This window comes from Anser brachyrhynchus (genome assembly GCF_964034855.1).
Source record: "Anser brachyrhynchus genome assembly, chromosome: 2".
Lineage (NCBI taxonomy): Eukaryota > Metazoa > Chordata > Aves > Anseriformes > Anatidae > Anser > Anser brachyrhynchus.
This window is the reverse complement of record NC_137695.1, coordinates 44377629-44399446: the sequence shown is the minus strand read 5'-3', so window position 1 is coordinate 44399446 and position 21818 is coordinate 44377629. Positions and strand designations below refer to the sequence as shown.

Genomic DNA, 21818 nt, shown 5'->3' with positions numbered 1-21818 from the left:
TAACTACATAACTGTTTATGTAGAAGTAACATTAGGAAGTGTTTGGGTGTCATGGGTTGTCTTTCCCTGATAAGTGTGCTTTTCTTCCCCCTTCCTCCCCTAAGGTGGAAAAGATTCGTCAAGTCAAGGCTAAGTCACTCTACCTGCAAGTTGAAAAGTTACGTCAGAACCTAAATAAGCTGGACAACACCATTAGTGCTGTTCAGCAGGTCCTGGAGGAAGGTCGTACCATGGATATTCTTCTGGCCCGGGACCGTATGCTGGCTCAGGTGCAGGAGCTGAAGAATGTGAGGGGCCTTCTCCAGCCACAGGAGGATGACAGGATCATGTTCACGCCCCCTGACCAGGCCTTGTATATGGCCATTAAATCAATGGGCTTTGTTAGCAGTGGGGCTTTTGCTCCTCTGACCAAAGCCACTGGGGAAGGCCTCAAGCGCGCACTGCAGGGCAAAGTAGCCTCTTTCACAGTGATAGGCTATGACCACGATGGTGAGCCTCGCCTTTCAGGAGGTGACATGATCTCTGCAGTGGTGATGGGTCCAGATGGAAACCTTTTTGGGGCAGATGTCAGTGATCAACAGAATGGGACCTACCTGGTCAGCTACCGTCCACAGCTAGAGGGAGAGCATCTGGTATCCGTGATGATGTGCAACCAACACATTGAGAACAGTCCCTTCAAAGTCATGGTGAAATCTGGGCGCAGCTACATAGGTATCGGGCTACCTGGGCTCTCGTTTGGCAGTGAGGGAGATAGCGATGGCAAACTCTGTCGCCCCTGGGGGGTTAGTGTAGACAAAGAAGGCTACATCATTGTGGCTGACCGCAGCAATAACCGCATCCAGGTGTTCAAACCATGCGGGACTTTTCACCACAAGTTTGGCACGCTGGGCTCCCGGCCTGGCCAGTTCGATCGGCCTGCTGGTGTGGCCTGTGACATCTCGCGTAGGATCGTCGTGGCTGACAAGGACAATCATCGCATCCAGATCTTCACATTCGAAGGGCAGTTCATTCTGAAGTTTGGGGAAAAAGGAACAAAGAACGGACAATTCAATTACCCATGGGATGTGGCTGTCAATGCAGAGGGCAAGATCCTGGTCTCTGACACAAGGAACCATCGCGTTCAGCTGTTTGGGCCTGATGGTGCATTTCTTAACAAGTATGGCTTTGAAGGGGCACTCTGGAAGCACTTTGATTCCCCCAGAGGTGTGACTTTCAATCACGAGGGCCACTTGGTCGTGACAGACTTCAACAACCATCGCCTCCTGGTCATCCACGCAGATTGCCAGTCAGCACGCTTTCTGGGCTCAGAGGGCAGCGGGAACGGCCAGTTCCTGCGCCCGCAGGGAGTGGCGGTGGATCAAGAGGGGCGCATCATTGTGGCCGATTCCAGGAACCACCGGGTGCAGATATTTGAGTCAAATGGTAGCTTTTTATGCAAGTTTGGCACTCAGGGAAGCGGCTTCGGTCAGATGGACCGTCCTTCAGGTATAGCCGTCACCCCTGATGGCATGATTGTTGTGGTCGACTTTGGAAACAATCGAATTCTCGTCTTCTAATCTGTGTTTGAATTAGGAAGAAACTGTCTCAGGGAAATTCTTCTAAGAGAAAATGAAAAAATACAACGTTAATTCAAACCTACCTCATCTTTAATTTTTTTACAGATGAATGTACTTATCTTTTCTGCAGGGAGTGAGCCTGTAAAGTTAAATTCTATCTACCTCATTGTCCTCCCTTCCATCCCCAGTTTCTCTCCTCCTCCCCGTCCCAACACACTCACAGTTCAGAAAATTTTTACCTCTCCCCCCATGGGGTTTCATGCACAAACATGTTGCTGTGCACATTAGGTGGTTTGTGTGGTATATTCTGTAGGCTAAGCCAAAAAGGCGCTATAAGTTTTTTTAATGGAGAAAATGGTAGTAGGTATTTGTAGAGAATTTGTGTTCTTGACCATACTGCAGTTCTGTGGGTGGGGACACGGGAGGGGGATTTTTTTTTTGAATTGCTGCTGCAGCAGAGAACTTTTTCCTGTTCTCCTTTTTATACCTCAGTGTGTTTGATTTACTGGTGAGCACAGTGTCTTGTTCCCAGGAGACTTTGAACTTTTTGTGAAAGTGAGTGGGATTCACTTGCCAGGAAGAGCAAGTTTGCATCTTTTTGGCATTTCTGTGTACTTTTCTGAAACACAGTAATCCAACAGCACAAAGAGAAGCTGATGAAAATGCACAAAAATTCTTTTGAGTTGAAACCAAATTGTTCATTTTAGTGGCTTAGTTCAGTTGTCAAAAAGTTTAGACAAAGCAAGGCTTCCTTTAGTGTAACTTGTCCTTGAGTATTTCTTTTTATTCTTTTCATCTGAAAGTTAAGTTAGTTTTAAAGTTTTTTCTTTTTTTCTTTTATCAGTATGTATGCCTGATCTGGATAAGAAGTTATGAGGAGCATTGAAACAGGGAAAAATCAAGCCCTTGATTTAATTTTTTGTGAAATGACTAGCTTTTTTTTTTTTTTGGCCCTCCCCATAGAGAGACTTTAAGGGGGAAAAAGTTCAATGGATTTGTTAGAAGTGGTACCTATTTCCAAAAGTAAGAAATAAGCACAGCTTTGGAGATTCAGGGTGAGTTTTGGAAAAATCAAGTCTCTTGTATTTAGAGGATTGCAATAACTATCAGTGATGAAACTTTTTTTCATCCTCTGGCTTTCCCAGGGAGCTGGACTGGAAAAGTCCAGAAGCTCTACTTCAGTATTTCAGGTGGGGTGAGCCTGTAGCTCCATGTAGCTCTTGCTACAGATCCAAATGAAAAGTTACCCGTTCCAGCCTAAGGCAAACTGTATCAAGATGAAACTTTTTTTTTTTTCCAGGGCAGTACCAAAGAATTCTGTGTAAAAAAAAAAAATAAACTAATGATCCTTAAAAGCTTGGAGGCAGGGGGAAATTAGCCCTTTCAGGGATATAAAAAAATGCTTTTTTGAGAAGCAGAAACTTTCTGGGACAATAGATATCTTTCTAATAAATGAGGGACTTTGAGGCCCTGGAAGCTTTAGTTTTATTCAAATTTTTCAGTTCACATATAGCTGTTAGTGCAGGTATGGTCTCTGGAGTTGTTGCTTTATCCTCTGGATAAGGCACTTAGTGGCAATGGTTAAAGTTAGGGAGCACAGGGCTTTTCTGTCACTCAGTGACAGAAGGATTCATGTATCAGTAGTCTTTGCCTTGGAAATGCTATGGGATTTATATTACTGTTTGCAAGAGAAGATCTCTGAAGCATAAGCATGGTCAATGTCTGAAGGGCCTTTACCATCCTCTGAGGAAAGGGTTCATCCCTTTGCCAACTATCATGCACAAAAGTAACCTGAGATTGAAAGGCTCTCTATAAATTTGTGAGAAATCACAAGGTGCACTTTCCTTCTTGCTGCTTTTCCCCTCCAAGGAGTGTTAACTTTCTGGGTTTTGTAGAAATCCTGATGTGTTGCATATAGACTTCCTCCACTTAGAGGAGGCTTAAACTAAAAGACCAGAAAGAAACAGACAAATTCAATGAGATGGCAAAACCTTTTAAAAGAAGGGTGAGGAAAAACACCTAAATTAAATAACTGTGCTGCCTTTCAGCCAAAGCCTCAAGGAAGCAAATTCTTCAAGGCAGTATGTTTCAGCTGGGCTTAATCTTAGAATAGCATGTTTTAAAAACAGTCTTCAAAAGGATAATCTTTTATACAGATGTCTGTCATTAAGCTTGTGTGGCCACTCATCATATGGGTATGAGAGAAACCTAGTTTACCTTCAACTTCAAGTTCTACTTGTGTACGTGACTCCTGTCTTGGGGGTGGCCAACATTTACGGCAGATGTCAGTGTTTGCTTCATATTATTCAGTCCAAGAGTTATTTGCAATTTTGGGCTGTGAAAAGTAATATCTGCAGGATCTAGATACCAAAGAAAATTGGTTTTAAAAGCTTTAATGTTTAGTTTGCTGTGTCCTTGCATTTAACCTATCATGTCTTAATAAAAATGCCAGGTGTATTGATATCTTGACCTGAGTGGCTGTTGACGTTAGTGTGCTAGAAATGCTCTTTTGCTTTAGTGCTTACTGGGTTTCTTCTATGGGGCTGGGAGAAGGGAGTTGTTATCCAGGCCTTAAAAAAAAAAAGGCTAAGCGTATGTTCAGCATTGTTGAACAGAAATATTCTTGCCTTTTTCCAGCCTGCACTGTGTAGAAGGTGACACACAGAAGTTGCCCTCTGCTATTTGGTGTGGAGCCATTGCACAAACCACCAGTCCAGCTCTGTCAGGGAGAACAGCTAACTTTTAAGTTGTTGTCTACATAATTCGGTGGACTTGCTCACAAACCAAACCATTAGGCCTCAAGCGTTTGACTTCACGTGTTGGGGAGCTTTTTTTGTTTTAAAAACACTACTATTTAGCTACCCAAACTAATTCCTTATCTTTGTCATAGATAGTGCTAAGCACACTTGGTCTCACTGAAAAGCAGTAGTGTAGCTTATAAAATGGAGTGTTTTATATGCAATGAAAATGAGTAGCGATAATATACAAGTTCAATGCCAACATCAGACACTTTTTTAAAGTTCCTTATAGGGTAATATGTAGCTAATTAACAAGATTCAAACCTTGTCCTGTTTTTCCCATACATGTTCTCATGCTATGAATGTTCTAAGGTTAATGGCCCGGTATCATAATATACATGGTGAAAGTGTACAGAGGGAAAAAAAGCAAGGCTTTGAAGCTTGATTGCAAACCAAACAAGCCTAAGTGGTCAGAGTAATCTTCTGAACCAGTGGAGATGATGGCCTGGAGAAGGGTAAGGTGAGCTTGTGCCTCTTTCTCTTAGCTCTAGCATTGGCAAATGAGATGTGGGTAACAGACCTGTCTGCTAGAACTCCCAAAGGAATTTCACTACACCAGGTTAAAACAGTGGCTCTCAAGCAAACTTTTTGCTTGACAATGTTATCAGCGGTCAGTTTGGCTGTTCCAGGTTCAGCCTATGAAACAATCTTGTCCCTTCTCAGTTAAGCAGGAACTTCAGTCCCAAACCGCAGCAGACACAGTACTTGATAATGCAGGTCCTTCAGATAATTCACTCCTTTTATTTAGTACCTTTAAGTAATTTGAAGCCCATAAACCCAAACTACAAAGAAATTTAGTGAATGAGGACAACACTTGAAAACTAATGCATATTGGGGCCAGACACAACCAAGCTGGGAGAAAGAAGAACAAGGTGACTTGGATGTGGCCTTCCTTTGTAATTGCAGGAAAATGGGCTCGGTCTGTTTTGTTACAGTTAAACCAAAATTAATTTTGGAAGAGAGCAGGTTTATAGGCTTATCTGGCCATGTCTTTGATCATAAGACTTCTGTTCAGTTCTGGTTTAAAAGAAATTGTGCCAAAGTGTTTTGTTTGTTTTTTTAAAGGAGTGTAAGCCAAATGGTGCCAAAAGGTAAGAGGGTATTTAAAAATAGAGATATTTAGACACAGTTTGGAGCTGTATAAAAAATGAACACTGGTACTTGCGTTAGACAAATATTGTACCTTTGGTCTTTGTCCTTGGGAGTTTGAAACCCAGTTTGTGGTACAAAATGCACAACTAAAGATGCCACTATCTTTTTCTTGAAGTTCTACCTCACTTTGCAGAAGTTAATCATCTACCTCAATTTAGCATCAGACAGGTTTGAAAAAATACTTGAGAATCTGCCTGGGGGAAGGATTCATCCTGCTTTTCGGACAAGCATTTAACTGAAACAGATATTAAATGTGTACAATATGGTGGCTTGCTTTTGTTTTTTTTTTCTGCCTGCCCATGGAAATACTAAGCTGCCCTTGCTAGAGAATCTGTAAATAAAACCAAATGTTCATATACTCTGGCAAACAGGACTGAGATACCTGAAACACTTGAGTTTGATCCGTTTTCACTACGAAGTATGGAAATGTAACCTCCTTTCAGTATTATGACACTACTAGCTGACATACTTCACATTTATTTGCAGTGTTCTTATGTCGATAAGACCTAAAGGTCTTCTCTCTACAAGAGAAACTTTTATGCATGCCTACAAGTATGTCCTGTTCCTGTGTGGAAAGACTAATGTTATGATTGCTGTAAACACAATGCTGTACCAAATGCTTGAAGGGAATAAGATACTGATTTTTTGACTTGGTGATTGTATTAGTAGCTTTCTTGACACAATGGGATTTTTTCCACCATGACAAGGCAACCAAGTTCCTATTCCTGGAGGGCGGTTTAAGTTCAGATATTCTCAGGAGAGGCAGTTTAAAACCAGTGTGTTGGGTTTTTACGCAACTTTAATGGCAACACGCAACGTGCCCCTTGTTTTACCTGTGGAGTAAAGTTGCAGAAGCACATTTTCAGATCACTGTATTGAAAGATCTTTTTTCCTCCCCACGTTCAGGGGTGACAGAAGCGGGTACAGAGACTCCCTAATAATGATAGGCTGTGTTGGGTTTGGTAAATGTTATGGTGGAAAATGTACATTGATGTCTCTAAGTGATCTTACGGGTTAACAAGCCAGAGTGGCATCTTTTTTCCATCATTGTTTAACCAATAATGGTTCTAAAAATGCTTTGTGTACCTGCATGGTCTTAGACCTTCTATTAAATGATTGTATCAACTTACAAACTCAGGTAGATAATTTTTTAAGCTCTTTTCTTGGAGCCTTACTGACTGAATGTTAAGTGTCTGTGTAGTGATGTAGTTAAGTAACTTCCTTTTGAGCTACCAGACTAGTTTAAAAAAAGTCCTTTTATAGGTTTGTAGAGTACTTTTCAGACAACGTAGTAGTTTTTTCCTTCAGAGGGAGATATGTCTGTTTCTGGGTTTTGTTTTTAGTTTCCTTTCTAAAATGACTGAAGCTTTTAACTAGGTTGTAAGGTGTGGTTAGTCACCTAAGTTGGTGGGGGTATCTTACTGTACGTGACTCTTGTTCGTGCTGTGCATTACCTGTCAAGTGCTGCTGGGTTGGCGCGCCATCCGTCGGCGCAGCAAGGGTGTCAAACACATGCCTGCAGTGTGAGGCGCTCTGGCCTTGGTCAAGTAGAAATTGGAAGCCTGTGACAAGATGGAGGTCGCGCACTTGAAACCGGTGCGACAAACTTGGATTTTCTCCCCTCATTTAATTGACTGTATATGTATGGCCCCATCCAATAAAACTTCATTACTAGTGTATAACTGGTGTTGCCTCGACGCAGGCTCACATCGGGATCCAGAATGATTTTGTCAGCCCTTGGATGTTGGGCATCTTGAGACAATTGGTTTTGTAGTTTCCTGTTCTGCTGCAGTTGTTTCTCTTTAGTGATTAATCATGCTGCTCTCCTAATAATAATAAAAATGTCTCAGCAGGACAGACAGTGCTTTGCTTTTAATGAGCTGCTCAGAGCTTCTATATCTAATTGATAATGAAACAGGCTGTGACAAGAACTGCCATGCTCCAGGAAGGGCATCACATTTCTACTTGGACAAAAAGCAACATTCCTGGATGTGGGATGTTGAGTACTGCAGAGAGGAAAGCACGACAGGTTATGTGCAAACTTTTATGTAGAGTAAGTGAGCAAAATGTTAGAACTCTTTTTGTGTTAATGGAGGCTTCTGAATGTATCTCTGTGGTCCATAGGGAAGGCTGAAGGATGTAGCAAGGAGATGATGTATCAGCTACTGGCAGCCTTAAAACAAAGTCAGTGTCTCTCTGGACTTTAAAATGTTCCTATGCAGTTTATTTTATTTTTGTTTAATCAAATAAATGTGATGAGTTTTTTCATGGCAAACTTGTCTATGTTTTATTCTGTATTAATCAACCAGTCTTCTCTTCTTCCAGGATGTAAAAAGTACTATTACCAACTGGAGACAGCCAGGTTCAAATTCTTAAACTAAAGGTGCCTGAGTGGAAAGGGAAGGAGAAATTAAGTGCTAAGGAGAAAGTGTGGGCTTTTTGTTTCTGTTCCTGAAACGTTCTGATGTGTTGCCAAGTTCTTATTTGTCTGGTTTATTAAAAATCAGTTTGTCATGACGGGAGGAAAGGTTCAAGAATTAAGGCCAGGGACTGAATGGCCAGTGGGGAAAGAAGTGTAAGTAGATCCTAGTCTCTAAAAGCACTGACTTGAAAACGCTTTTGAGCTGAAATGCTTTCTGCTCTGAGCTGTATACAATTGTAGGGCTGCTCAGCAGTGCCCTGTGCTCCTCGCCCTCTGCCCAGACCATCCCTCTGCAGCTGGCACCATGGCAGGGGTACAGAGATCACAACAAGTTGGCAGAGGAGGAAAAGGCTGTTAGGTGAGTTTCAAGATTACCACTGTGCCAGGCTCTGTGCTTGATCCAGCTGTGGAGAAAAACATTGGGAAATGAAAGAGGCAGCCTGTGAGGACTTTGGGCCCCCTTGAATGCAGCTGCTACTTGACAAAATCTCCACCTAAGCTCCAGGGGTCTGATACAGCACCAGGTGGGACCCATTCCTCCTGGGCTGGTGCTAGGGGTCTCTACAGGCCCTGCTTGGGCTCCTGCGCCAGGTACAGGCACCCTTCAGGAAACAGTAACTTGCACTGACTTCACAGACTCAAACACAATTGGGACTGTATGCTTTCACTCCAGGCCAGCTTGCTCTTTTACTTAACCTTCACTTTTTACTTGTTGGATCTTAAAAAGAAACGGAGGGCACTACTGATTATGGCAGTGCCAGAGAAGAGAGGTCCCTGGCCACCGGTGTTTTTGATAATTTTTTTCCATCGTGGTGGTGCAGCTTCATGCTCCTAGCAGCTGAAAACTGCCACCACTCACCCTTCTTGATGGGGGGAAAAAAATAAATCCCGAAGCCCTCCCTAGGGCAGAGGCACCGTTGCTGGTTTCTCAAGAGCAGGGGATGAATGGTTCTGCTCACATGCAAATGCAGCTGCGATAAGCGGCGCGGGGCTTGGGGCAGGACACCTCCATCCTCCTTCCCGAGCCGCAGGGCAGCGCTGCATGCCGCGGGGTGGAGCTGGGCGCTGCATTAGCATTTTTTGCATGTGAATGCCCTGCATTCCTCGGGGGGCTGGGAAGGGCAGAGAAGAATCTACTCTATTCAAGACCTGAGACCACACAGCGAGCATCTTGAACCTTTTTGTGTTTAATCAGGCACTCTACTTGAACGATGGATCAGGTTTTGGGCTCCTGCCTTTTTAGAAAGGTGATCCTGAGATGTTCTCTTTCTTAAAAAAGAATTTAAAGAATTTTAAAAAAATTTTATACCCCTACATGAGGCCAGTAAGGGTGCCACCGCTTATGTCAACTGATGAAAAAAGTTGCTGAAATTGCCATTGCATCAGTACTCTGAAAGCCTTAAAATGATGTTAAGGAAGGCTGTCATCTAACAGAGGAGACATGTTAACAGGGTTGCTTCAGTATTCCCGCTGAAGGGATAGCCACTGCTATACTCATTCTGCAACTAGTACATTTTTCAATAAACTTGCTGACATGCTTGCAGCTGTGGCTTGTTTTGTTGTGGCAAAGCCTTTGCACAACTCATGTTATGGAGAGCAGGCGTTTCAGGCTCTGCTCCCTCCCCGTAGCCGCTGGTTTCTGTGACCTTCTGGAGGGGCAGGGTTAAGGGCCCTCTGAAGGGCCTGAGGACAAAGTACAATGGCAGCAGAGACACAGCACAGGGAGATACGGTGTTATCCCAGCTCTCCCTCGCTGATCACCTCAGCATAGCTGAAACAACACAAAATAGCCAGGAACGGGGGAGGGAGAGAGTGGCTACATTCCACACTGGGCCCTGATTATCTTACTGCTGGATTAAGGCTCAAGGTAGGATAGCGCATCTGCTTTCTGGTGTTCACAGTATATAAGCAAAGTTCACACTGCTGGCTATTGTACACCTGCTTCATCTGAGCAAAAGGCAGAAAACTTTTTCTTAAATACAGTCCTCCAACCCCAACATTAAACAAACAAACAAGAGACCCACCACGCACAAACCCCATGCTTTTTCTTACAGACAGGCACTCTTCAACTGTACCTGCACCATCGCATCTTCCACTAGGACAAAGGCACATGGACTAGCTAAAGCAACACTGTTCCGCAGCACCCCCCCCTTCCTGCTAAGTCAACTGCCATTGTTTGAAACAGATACCAACATCTCTTCCTCTATTAAACAAGCTTTGCAAACAAAAAGACATGACTAGAGGCATTTAGGTGTTTTATTAAAAATTTACAGAAACGAACACACTCCAGCAACCCCGGGTATGCAGGTGTCCTAGGTTAAAAAAATATACAAAATCCCAAGCCCTCATAGAAAGGGCAGCAGCAAGCTCGATCAAACCCTCACTTCCTTTGAACAGTGGTGAAAGCTGGCATCTGAATGGGCTGGATTGAATGGACTGGCTGAAAAACGGGCTTCTTCCGCATGTCAGAGAGTGTTTTCACAGAAGGGAGAAGCTGGTTTCTCTTGATGATCTGCAATGCCAGCTGAGTGTTACCTGCAATTCAAAAATAAAGTTGTAAGAGCTTTGTATGACTTTTCAGCTCCTGTGCATCAACAGTGATGCCTGAGCCCTGGCATCATTTCCTGTCAGCCCTGTGGCCAGACCACATACACAAGCAAGCTCCCTATTCAGTGAAGGACACAGCCATTAAAAGCACTAACAGAAGTAAATCTGGAATCCTAGTACTCGATTCTACCTCTGTTTGGCTGAAGACATCAAGCTTTAACCTTGGAAATGGAAGGTGCCAGAGCCCCTTCTGAACTTCTGAAGGCACCTCTTCGCACTCCTATAGCTAGAGCAGAGAGATTCTCTCACACAAAATGCCCTCACAATGTCACACTAAGGAACAGGAATGCAAGTGTCAAGAATATATATAAAAATCTGTTTTTAGAAGAAAAAAAGTGTGATTTTTCAACTGTATGCATGGCCCATCAAATAAATATGTACTTGGAGCTCTATAATTGTGGGAGGAAACCTGTTTAGTTCTGAAAAGAACATTTTTCCTCTTCCCAAATATTTTACTTTCACTAACGTTTTAGTTTCAGAAGAGAAGTGCCTTTTTGTTGCCATTCTTAGAACAAAACATAGCTTTAGCCCCTTTGGTATTCTCTTCTGTTCTGTGCTTCTTTGTTGCAAAAAGAAACGTTTCCAAAATTCCAATTTAGAAACATTTTCATAAGGAAAACTTTTTTTCAGAATAAATAAGCTCATGTCCTCTGATTCCCTGTCACGCAAGACACCTAAAGGGAAACAAGTACAGAGATTCAATCTGCTCACACTGCAGAATCCAAGTACAAGCTTTCCCATTATGTTTTTTTTTTTTTTTTTTTAAAGTTCACTGCATTTTCATGAAAAGGATGGATTTTGGAAGAGTTACCAATAGTACGAGCTTTCTTTCATTGAGTACTTGCTGCACAGCCTTTGACATAGCTTCTTTGGGAACTTAGACTTGAGTTTTCTTTTACTGTAAAACCTTTGAAGCCCTCTTATTAGAGTATAAACCTCATCACAGGTTTTACTGTGCCTATTCAAGACTGCTAATTTCTGGACAAAGTACAGGAGATTTTGGCTCAGAAGATGCATTTGTAGAATGTCAGGTGTTTACTGCAGTCCTGCTCTTATACACGTGTGTGTTTTACAGGTTTAACAGCAGGAATTGCCAGCCAACTAAGATAAACTGCCTTCTGTCAAAACACTTAACCACTATGAAGTTATAAAACCCCCATTTGCAAGTAATTGCTCCATGGAAATGAGGGTACAGATACATAGATCCATAGCAGTGTAAAATGGAGATAGGGCCTAAAGGATATCACTCAAAATGCTGGCACAACTCTAAAGATTAGGAATGATGACAACTGTTCTTCCCAATACATCCCAAATCTACAGAACAAATTGACAGAACACTTCACAACTTTACAAATGTGTTCTAATGCTTTCCCTGTGTTAATTGTGAACTTCAGGGAAAGATCTAAAACATTATAAATAACAAATGTTACACTCAACATTACATACTAATTTTATGTATTAAATTAGGGCTTTTAATATTGGGGGAAAAAAAAAAGTAATATTTACCATTCTGTAATTCAAGATATACAGCCAGCAGAATAGCCTCTGGAGGGATCTCTTTGGGGTGGATCAATGAAGCAGCCTTATTGAAAAAGAAGGCGGGAGGGAAGAAAGAGTGCTTAAGAGAAATATCCAGCTCAAAAAATGCCTCTTGACAAAACCATTATCATCACCTTAGCTGACAAAAGCAAATAACAATCCATAAGGTAAGATTTTTCAAACTAATACACACCATTAGACTCATGCATGCAAGGAGAGGTTGAAAGATTGTCTGCCTTGCAAGATTGTTTCACACTAATTAGCAGCACCATCTGCTGTATGCTTATGTCAATACGAGTCTGTCATTCTTGGGCCAATTTACTGCGATTTCCTGCTGAGATGACGGGTGAAGGTAACCTCCATTGCTCCGAAGTTCAGAATACAAAGTTAACAAGGATCATCATAAGCAAACATACAAGTGTTTTCACCTATGAAGTCAATGATGCTGTTTTCTATATTAGCTCCAGATCTAACTCCCTACTCCTGATCTCCTGCACACTAGGTACATGCCCTTGATTTCGTTTGGCTTGCAGGTAAGTCCCTGCGCTCCAGCTGAGACGTGCCCAGAGCCACGAGCCTTCAGAATAACAGAGCCCTGCAGAACTGCCTCCAGCAGTCCCCAGACAAGTCCCTGCTTTCTGTCTCACCAGCTTCTATGCCGGGAGTCATGCCAAGCATCAGACTGCTGCTCCTTCCCTTCGGTTCAAACAGAAGGGCTCTCCGGAATCTCACCAGGAGAGGGAGGAGAATGTATGAAGATGGAGGAGAGCTACCAGGCCTTTCAAAGGAAAATGTTATTTCTCTCCTTATCCTTTGCCTTCCCTCTTCCCAGGTCACTGGATATCATCACGTTGGTATGTAAGTACCAAGCCAACGGTTCTGCAGGGTAAAGCCCAGCCTTGAACAACAAGAAAAATGACAAATAATAAAGAATTTGTCCCCACTTCTGAAACTTACTATTTTCAGTTATTTATCAAATGTGAACACTTGATAATCCTAGTACGAGGATGACTCCTATGATGACAGTAAGGCTGAATCCTGAAAGTTTATCTTTTCTATAAGGGCCCAACCCAGAGGGCAGGAAAAACACATATTTGTCTCTATACATCTGTAGAAGTAAACTGTGTTTGAGATCAACCCCATTTCCTGAGAAAGGATGTATCTGCACAAAATGTGAAAAGCTAACAGGACTGATTCCTAATCAAAAAGAGGTGCAAGATCATTTGCTACAGGGCTACCTGGTAGTGGCACCTGGTATCTGCATCCTTCTACAAGAAGCAGATGGTGGAGATGCTCCCCAAGGAGAAACCACTTATTTAACAAGCTAAATAAAATACAGGCTGATCCAGCCATCCACTAAACCTGCTCAAGAGAAAGTGGTCTACATACTGTTTCACATCCAACAGTTCAAATTCAGCACCCAGTAGTAACCTGGGTCTATTCCACTGAAAGAAGGGGAGCGAGCAGCCCCCAACAGACCTGATCTCACCAGGAGATCAGGCAGGCAAGAACCATACCTCCAACAGATTGTAGTTGTTCTCTCAGCCCTAAAGTTCATAGCTTAGATGGTGAGTTAACTAATTAAAGACAAGGAAATTCAAGGCCCTCAAGAACCTTCTCCTCTAGAATATAACAATTACTACTGGATTGTTAAAAAATTTAGAAAAATGGCTTCGTAGTCATATTCCACTGTTTTGACACAATCTAAAAGAAATGCTTTCAAAAACAGTACTGAACTATTTACAAGTAATAACTTGGAATTCCTTTACGTTACTAATACAGGTTGGTTCATTACGACAGAACAGAGCTGCCATCTCAGCAGTCAACAAATAAATGTTGAGCTATGAAATCACTGGGATTTGCTGTGATCTAAATGGCACTTTGAAGGACGTACATTTGTCCCTAGAGCTCTCTTAAGATTTGTTTTTCATACCTGATGGAGACACTTTCGAGCTTTGTCATATTCACTCCTCAAGCAGTAAGCACTTCCGAGGTTAAACAACATCATTGTTCGTGCAGATGTGACTGAACTGGGATAACACTGTGGGGTCTGCTTGCCAGCTGCAATTGAAGAAAATATTTATTTTTTTAAGACCTTTATTCGGAGCTGCCAAATAAGTTCCTGTACTTGGCTGAATATGCTGGCTGGTACTTACAAGATTCCATTGCCTCATTCTCTCCTTTGTCAGACCCTACAAAGTAAAAACAGACACAAAGATATCATTTTCTGTGAGCTTTTTTTAAAGCTCATTACAAAAATTATAGTTACAGGTCAACAGATACAAATCTGCTTCTTCCTTCATGGTCTGACACGGCAGAGCGAAAACACATCAGTTTGCTCTACAGTTTAAGCTACATGAGGCTTCCCATAGTTATGTTTTGTTTCCCTAAGAACTTTTAGATTTGCAAATAGGAACAATGAAGTGTAAACTGCAGTCATCTGACTGAAATCAGAGCTGCTGTAGTCTTAATTATGCAGGTGGGCTCTTGAAGTATTTTTGTTACAGACTACACACTCCTAACTGGAAGCACTGCAAGATACAGATTACATTCTCCCTACTCCTATCTCTCACACAAGCCCTGGCTTAGAGACTAAAAAGCCTGAGGAGAAACTATGAAGTACAAGTTAACCACAACTGCATATTTAGCAAAAGGAGTTCTAAAACATTATGCTTAATACTACAATATACAGTTCTATTTATATTACAGAATTAGACATGCCAAAGGAAGGACGGGCATGCAAAAGACAAAACAAAATCAAAGCAGGAACAAAAGCCTGGAGGAACAAACCAACCCCAAACAATCTAGCATCTTAAAACAAGCAGTGTTAATCATCATTGTATTTATACACAGAAAGTTATAGGAAGAAAGCAGCTGAGAACATGACCAGTTCTAATCAAGTGTGGGTTCATTAACCTTGATCCTGTTCATTTGAAGAGATCCCAAGGGAAACATCAGTGACGTTCTCAGGGTTCAAGTGAGTGATGGCATCAGATATTCTGTCTAGAGAGATGAGAGCTTCTGCTGCGTACAAATGCCCGAGAAACCTACAACGGAAAAGGGTCAGGTACAAATGTCAGCATAACCACCCCCAAAATTCACTGTTCTTATGCAAGACCAAATTAATTCAGTTTTTAACTTAAGCACAAGACGACTACTACTTAATGCACATGCATGAAGTAAGCTTGCTTGTGTAATACCCCATTCTGACATCTGCTGTTTACACCCTAGTGTTCCAAAAAATTCTGTACAAGAGTAACGCCAACTAATTCATGCACAGGAACAGCCATTCTAGACAGACAGTACTTCAGTATGGCTTCATCTCAAAGAATTAAAAAAGAAATGCTTACAAAAACATCCTCACAATATTGATACACCTCAAATTTGAGGTGTAAGTGACTTCACATTCAATAAAAAGTTAAACTAATTCTGTAAAATATCTGCATTGGAGGTTTTTAAGAAGACCAACTAAGCAGACCTATCCACAGGGCACAAACACCTTTCCAAGTGCAAGTCTTCACAAAAGTGCTAAACAATTCTGATGTTTTGACATTTATCATTCACCTCAGCTAATCAGCGGCTTTTCTTTTCAAATTTGGAAGAGAAAGAATCCTGTTAGTTGAGAACATCATTTGCTGATGCTTAATCTGCAACAAAAGTTGAGTATGTAGCTGCATACAGTAGATTTCAATTTAACTGTACAGTTGGTTGTACTGAATTATTAAAAAACAAGTAAAATTTCATCCAAAGTAACTTCTCTAATTTAGAACTGTTAAAACAAGCAAAACTCCCTACACGTAACTAACTTACTTCGCTTAAGAAAACAGGAATAACTCAGTATTCCCAGTCTGCACAAAAGCCTAGCTTCCTCAGACCAAGATACATGGCTCTACATCTTTGCAAACAACTGTCACCTTGAATTTCTTGCATCACATAGCAGTAACACTGCCTTTAGAAAATTACGGGTTACCTTGCAAATCCTGTAAAATCTTGCTTTTACAAAGACTGCGCAGAAAGATGAGCTTCTACTGTAGTTTGAAGCATGGGAGCCAAAGAAATTAATTGACACGGACAATTTTAGAGAATGCTGCCAGCATACATAAGCACAAGTTAGCTTGCTCTCTGTTAGTATGTGAACAGTTTTGCCAAATTTCATTACTACCATAAAAGCCTCTTGTATATTTTATTCAATTCCTGTCATACACAGGAACTGAATGCACAAACAAGATCAGAAGGATGGGGCCAGAGCTTCCTTTTTTCAAATTTGCAGAGGTGTATCAGAATTGGTGAGCAGAAACAGGAAGAGGTTTGTGTATCTTTTTGGAAAGATAACAGCCAAGTTAGAACTGAAAAACAGAAATTGAAGAACGGAACTTGTATAAGCAACAGCAAGAGGTGAAGTGACAATCCTGCACATCCAAGGCCTGGTGCCCTGCTCTCTGAGCAAACCTACCCCTCTGAGGCTGTAGCTTCGTAAGCGAGTTTTCAGCTGCATGCTGGCTCAAGCAGTTGTCCGCACCTAGCTGCTTACTCCTGCCCCCTGTGCTATGCCAACACAAGTAGGTGCTGCCCCACAGCGAACCAGGACAGAGACCTGACAGTCCTGCCACTGAAGGGGAACTGCAGCTGAAGATTAACAAATAGCAACAAGAGCAGCAATAGATTCTGAATTACACGGAATTCATACACAAACAAGGGGACTCACGTTCCTGCGTGTCAATGAACATTTAGTCAGAGCTTCAGCAAGAACAGGAGCACGCCAAGCAATTCTTTGCATCAGATACAGAATGGGCAAGCAGCTACAGACATTGGAAGCTTCAACTCAGAACTCTCCAGCAAAAAGCAGGGCTGAGAAAGAAGAAACGGCCACGTCAGACTTACTTAAGAGACCCTGACAGCTTTGGTTGCTGAAGGAGTTTATCTGCGTGATTCAATGCCATAAGGTTATCACCCAAAGCCAGAGCCACGTAAGCACTACAGGCAAGTATTGAGCACCTGGAGGGGAAAAAGACAGAAAAAAAAAGGAGGGAACCAATATGTTAAACAGAAAATTCTGTGATTTCAAAGGAGAAATGTTACAGCTGCATTTATGTGGATTTGCTGGACATTTGTTAAAGACATATAACATTTCTTACACACAGTATAAAAAGAACGGAAGCAGGAATAAACAGCACAGTCTATAATCTTTAAAATGATTCTGGTCTTACTAAGAATAACTTTTGTTTTCATACTACATTTCAGATTTGATTTATACAGGATAAAAGCAATAAAGAAACTTCATATACAATACAAATAGCTTAAAATATTAACTACTCATACACAAGTGTTTAACTACATATAAATTTTAACAGCCATACAGCAACACCACATTCAGCTCTTACTTGAAGTTATTTTACATTCAAGGAAAAATATTTGGAATTATTAACTTATACCTCAAAAAAACCCAAAAGACAACAACAAAAAAAAAAACTTACAGCATGCTCCAGAAGCCAGCAACAGCAAACATGCAAAAGATTACATTAGCTTTAACATAGTTAGTCACTAGATGGAATAGTTTTCTACTAACATAAAATGCAAAGACCTCCATTTTTCACCAACTATCCAGAAACTCAAAATGAAAGACATTTAAGTGTTGAGGAAATAAATCGTAACTCTTCAATAATATCTTCACATCAAACTACAAAGTAAAGGAGCTGCTCTTTCTTTAACTGGGGCCTCAATTTCGTTCCCTGAATGAGGAGATGCATGTGCTGTGTTCTACCCGTACAAACCAAAGATCACCACTGCGATCACCACAGTACGATTTTGAAATTTGACCATTAATAACCGATGGACTTCACCACACATGACATTTTTCTCATGGACTTTCCTGCCCTCTTCTTATTCTTTAAACTCTAGGTTTTCATTTGCGTTTCTCTGCCCTCCCCCTCTTCCAGCAACAAAGGGTAACAGATTTCTGTAGCTCTCAATCCTATAAATCACCTTGAACTACAGCTGCGTTGTTGCAGTCAATTAAGTTTTAACATATTTCACTCTTGTATTTTACAACATTTGTACACAAGGAGACAAAACTGTAGGAAATTTTGTTGTTTCCAGTTCTGTGTTACACTGAGAGTTGCAATCCTCTGCCAAGAGCCTGATTTGCTATGTGGCATTTTGTTGCCGTCACAGACTTTCATGTGTTTCCAAAAGCCCAAAAATCTGACAGTTCTTGTAACGAAATCTGAACTACTCCCATTTTCCATCTTCAAACAAGAATCCCACGTCAGGATGCCATCATTAAGCCAAGCTTTACAGTTGGTAATAACTCCCCTCCGTGTCCCTGCCCCCCTCCCTCCCCAAGCGCGGCACATGGGGCTATTTTCCACTTGGCAAGGCACCGCTGAGCGCAGGCCGCCTTGTCCTCCCTCAGGGCACAAACCTGTGCCCGCTTTGCCCTGCGACGCCTTGCTGTGAGCACGGACTCTGTTCTCCTCCGGGGAGGACGAGTGGATCCTCTTAGCGAGGTCTCACGTTGGGAGAGAAGCAAGAAGAGCCTTCGACTCTCCTGCCAGGAGGTGGGCTATTACCGCGCCAACCTTCTGGCAACTGTCAAGCCCACTTTGAGTCCAGCAGTAAGTCATGTAATTCATGGCAGGGCCTGGGGTGCCTTTATTCCTGGTTCCCAGGAGGCATGCTCTTTAATTATGCACAAGCAGGATAAGAAACTTCTCCAGTGTTTCTCCCTACCCCCCACTTCCTCTTTACCATGCCCAGATGTCACATCAAATCTGAGCACATACAAAAGCTTTCAAGAAAGAGGGGAAAGCTTCCCCAGCTCAAGTCCCCAACCTAAAATATTTCTGAAAGGTTGTGACTGTGGGGAGGGGGAGGGAAACGGGGAAAAAAAATCCCTGAAATAATGGCCTGCTTCTAACCAGCTTCTTTTCTTCTTGACCTCAAGGAAGTGCAACTTTTCAACAAGCAGAGATGCTAAATACCTTTATGCACAAGTCAAGGCCTGCAGAGTTGGTTGCTCCTACCCTTTAAGTCAATACAAGCCTTCTATTCACCACAGCATTTTAAAACTATTTCTGCTTTTGAAAGCATAAATTCCAACAAAAGGCATGCTCCAATCACACAGCAGATAGGTCCGACAAAATGGAAACCTATTCCTCTGCTCGAAGGATTCATTGCCAGCTAAGCCCTTTAAGACCTTGAAGAGATTCTTCAGCACAAGTCTTCTGAAGAAAACATTCACATTTTCTTACGTGCAATACTACTGCGCACTTGGATTCATTGTTGAACCAGCCAAACCAAACACTCGAGATCTGACAGCTAATCAGAGCAGAAGAATTGCACCACAAGGGAAAAGAAACTAGTTTTTCACCCCGGTCAGGATTCTGACAAAACTCCGCAGGTCGTCTTTAAGCACTGGAGACTTCCAGCATTACTGAGCCCCTCCATTCCCTAAATAAAACTGCCTTTGCACTAGGAAAAAGAAAAATGTTTTTTTAAACTGCCAGATTATGTCAAACAACCTCCTGGGAGGTTCAGGGAACGAGATTTGTCAGCCCACACTGACTGTGAGTTTGTACAACCTAACCTACATATTCAGTGTAGCCTACTCCACAGGAAAAAAAGGCTAACCAGAGCAAATCCACTCCTCCAAAACTTACCATGAAGGCGTAAAAATGATACCTCCAAATCATTTGGAGAACATCTCTAACCTGAGAAGTCTGTTCAACTAATTTGCACACAAGTGCCAAACAATACACCCAACACTTAAGCTTTGCTTAGAGGCTATTTTTAATTTTGAAGAGTCATTTAGGGGCAAAGTCAGTCATTTTAAACCCGTATTAGGATGTGCAACTGTACAAAGTCCTGTAAATAAATCCCAAACATTTAAGTCCTCCATGTCGGTACCAGAAGCAGTGGAGATTTCTCAATCGAGTGATTGTCAGCAAGGGGAAAAACTATTCCTCAGAACAATCCTTGCCATTTCAGTATTTCTCTTTTAATTTTTCCTGACCGGACAAGGATTTTAACTTTCCCACTTAGCTGCTCAGTGAGCAAGCCAACAGTAATACATTAACATTTGAGCCTATCACATTTTCATAGCTATCTGCAGAAACCTAGGACCAGTTTTAGCACAGTCACACTCTAAGGATGTCTAGTCTCACAGATTTAACCAGCAGTCAAAGCAAGTATTGCAAAAAAAAACCAGAATCAATGCTTTTCCTTTCTTTACATGACGTTCTTTACCAGAAGCAGTATAGCTCTTGCTAAACTGGTAGGTTTTTCCTGACAGGCTGTCAGGTTTCATCAGTAGATAACAGCTGATTGTGAAAGAAAAGGCTATGCATTTAAAAAAACCATGATGTGACACCGTGTAATTTTGACATGTGGCAACCACATTTTCAAGTCAGGAGAGGGAAAAAAAACAAAAACACACCACAACACTGTTTTTAATCCACTGCCTTCTATTTCAAGGAGTATACTCTTGCATCACTGCAGAATAAATAATCAAGGTCTCAGTAACGTCTCCTCACAGACTACTGCTAAGTTGCCTTTAAACAAATAAAAGCAGATTTGCCATATACAATGCAGCAAAGTAAAGGTTACACTGGTCATTATAAAACACAGGTTACCTGGGGTTAGGCTGGAACAAAGTGTTACTCAAGAGTTTAAGTGGGAAATTACTGTATGCTTTGTCCATAATGGAAACTTAAAACAGATTTCTTTTTTAAGAGGTGGTGCGAGCATTATAGTAAGCGATCCTCAATGGGCTAGCAGCCACCTGAACAATGTCATTAACATTTCAGCATATGATGATCTTATTGGGGAAATATAAAGAGATTTCAGATAACACAGTACTCATTTGGACAAATAGGAGTTATTGTGTTTGGTAGTCTACGTTCCTCCAAATAAGTAGTTCAAAGATCTTTGGGAATGCAAAAACACTGCAGTCAAGTTTTATTCATCTTCTTCCATGGTAAGGAAGTCAAATGCCAGGACAAAGGCAATTTTTCTTTCTATTCTGGGCAAACTATGGATTTGGTTCAGGTGGAAAAGCTACCTGATGACAGGGATTTTTCTGTTTTGCCATCACTGTCCAATGTCACCTGGGACAGAAGGAACTGTACATAACATGCAATAACAGTTTAAACTGTGAAAAGAAACTACATGACAAAATGGCTGTTTGCACTACAATGCCAAGAAATTTAAGGCTTAGAACAACGATCAAGTTGCAGCACAAATTATTGTCTATCACACGGAACAGTGGAAGCATTTACATATTACTAGCCTGCTACAAAAGCAAAGCCAAGCACACTAGCTTAGGCTTATTTTGTCTAATTAGCCCTGTAACTTGTTGTCAGGCGCACATTTGTCTTAGATCTATTTTTAGTCGTCTCTACAGTATTGCAGCAAAGAAAAAAAATAGCTGTGAAGAGTCCAGAGAAGACTAGGTTATCTGAACTGAAAATTATACAATATTATAGATTATAAAATCTAGATTATAAAATAACAGCTGGCCAAATAATGTTGAATAAATTCTAGGAAGATAAAAACTCCAAACTGCAGATACTTCTGCAAATATTTAGTGCAAGATTCCTTGTTCTTAAGTATCTCTTCCAAAATGCAAAGTCAAAACTGAGACAAAGAATCCATGAGATCTGACAAGCCAAGAATCATCTTACAGTAATTCATTATCGCTCATGGAAAAACTTTATTTAGAACCGAAACATCTAAAAAAGTATAAAA

General features: G+C 41.5%; 2 protein-coding genes across 4 annotated transcripts in view; one reads left to right on the top strand and one right to left on the bottom strand.

The window, feature by feature from the left end:
- Positions 1-7778, top strand: part of TRIM71 (tripartite motif containing 71) — a 68741-nt gene extending 60963 nt beyond the window's left edge. For all 3 annotated transcript variants that reach the window (XM_080578301.1, XM_080578302.1, XM_080578303.1), the window contains exon 5: positions 105-7778. In XM_080578301.1, coding sequence (XP_080434427.1) covers positions 105-1556 — 1452 coding nt within the window. In that variant the 3' untranslated portion in view covers positions 1557-7778. The remainder of the gene's footprint in view (positions 1-104) is intronic.
- A 2388-nt stretch (positions 7779-10166) lies between these two features.
- Positions 10167-21818, bottom strand: part of CNOT10 (CCR4-NOT transcription complex subunit 10) — a 31881-nt gene continuing 20229 nt past the window's right edge. The window contains exons 14-19 of the mRNA XM_080578304.1: positions 16956-17069; positions 14991-15121; positions 14231-14266; positions 14008-14135; positions 12042-12117; positions 10167-10463 (exon numbers count right to left, since the gene is read on the bottom strand). Coding sequence (XP_080434430.1) covers positions 10309-10463; positions 12042-12117; positions 14008-14135; positions 14231-14266; positions 14991-15121; positions 16956-17069 — 640 coding nt within the window. The 3' untranslated portion in view covers positions 10167-10308. The remainder of the gene's footprint in view (positions 10464-12041; positions 12118-14007; positions 14136-14230; positions 14267-14990; positions 15122-16955; positions 17070-21818) is intronic.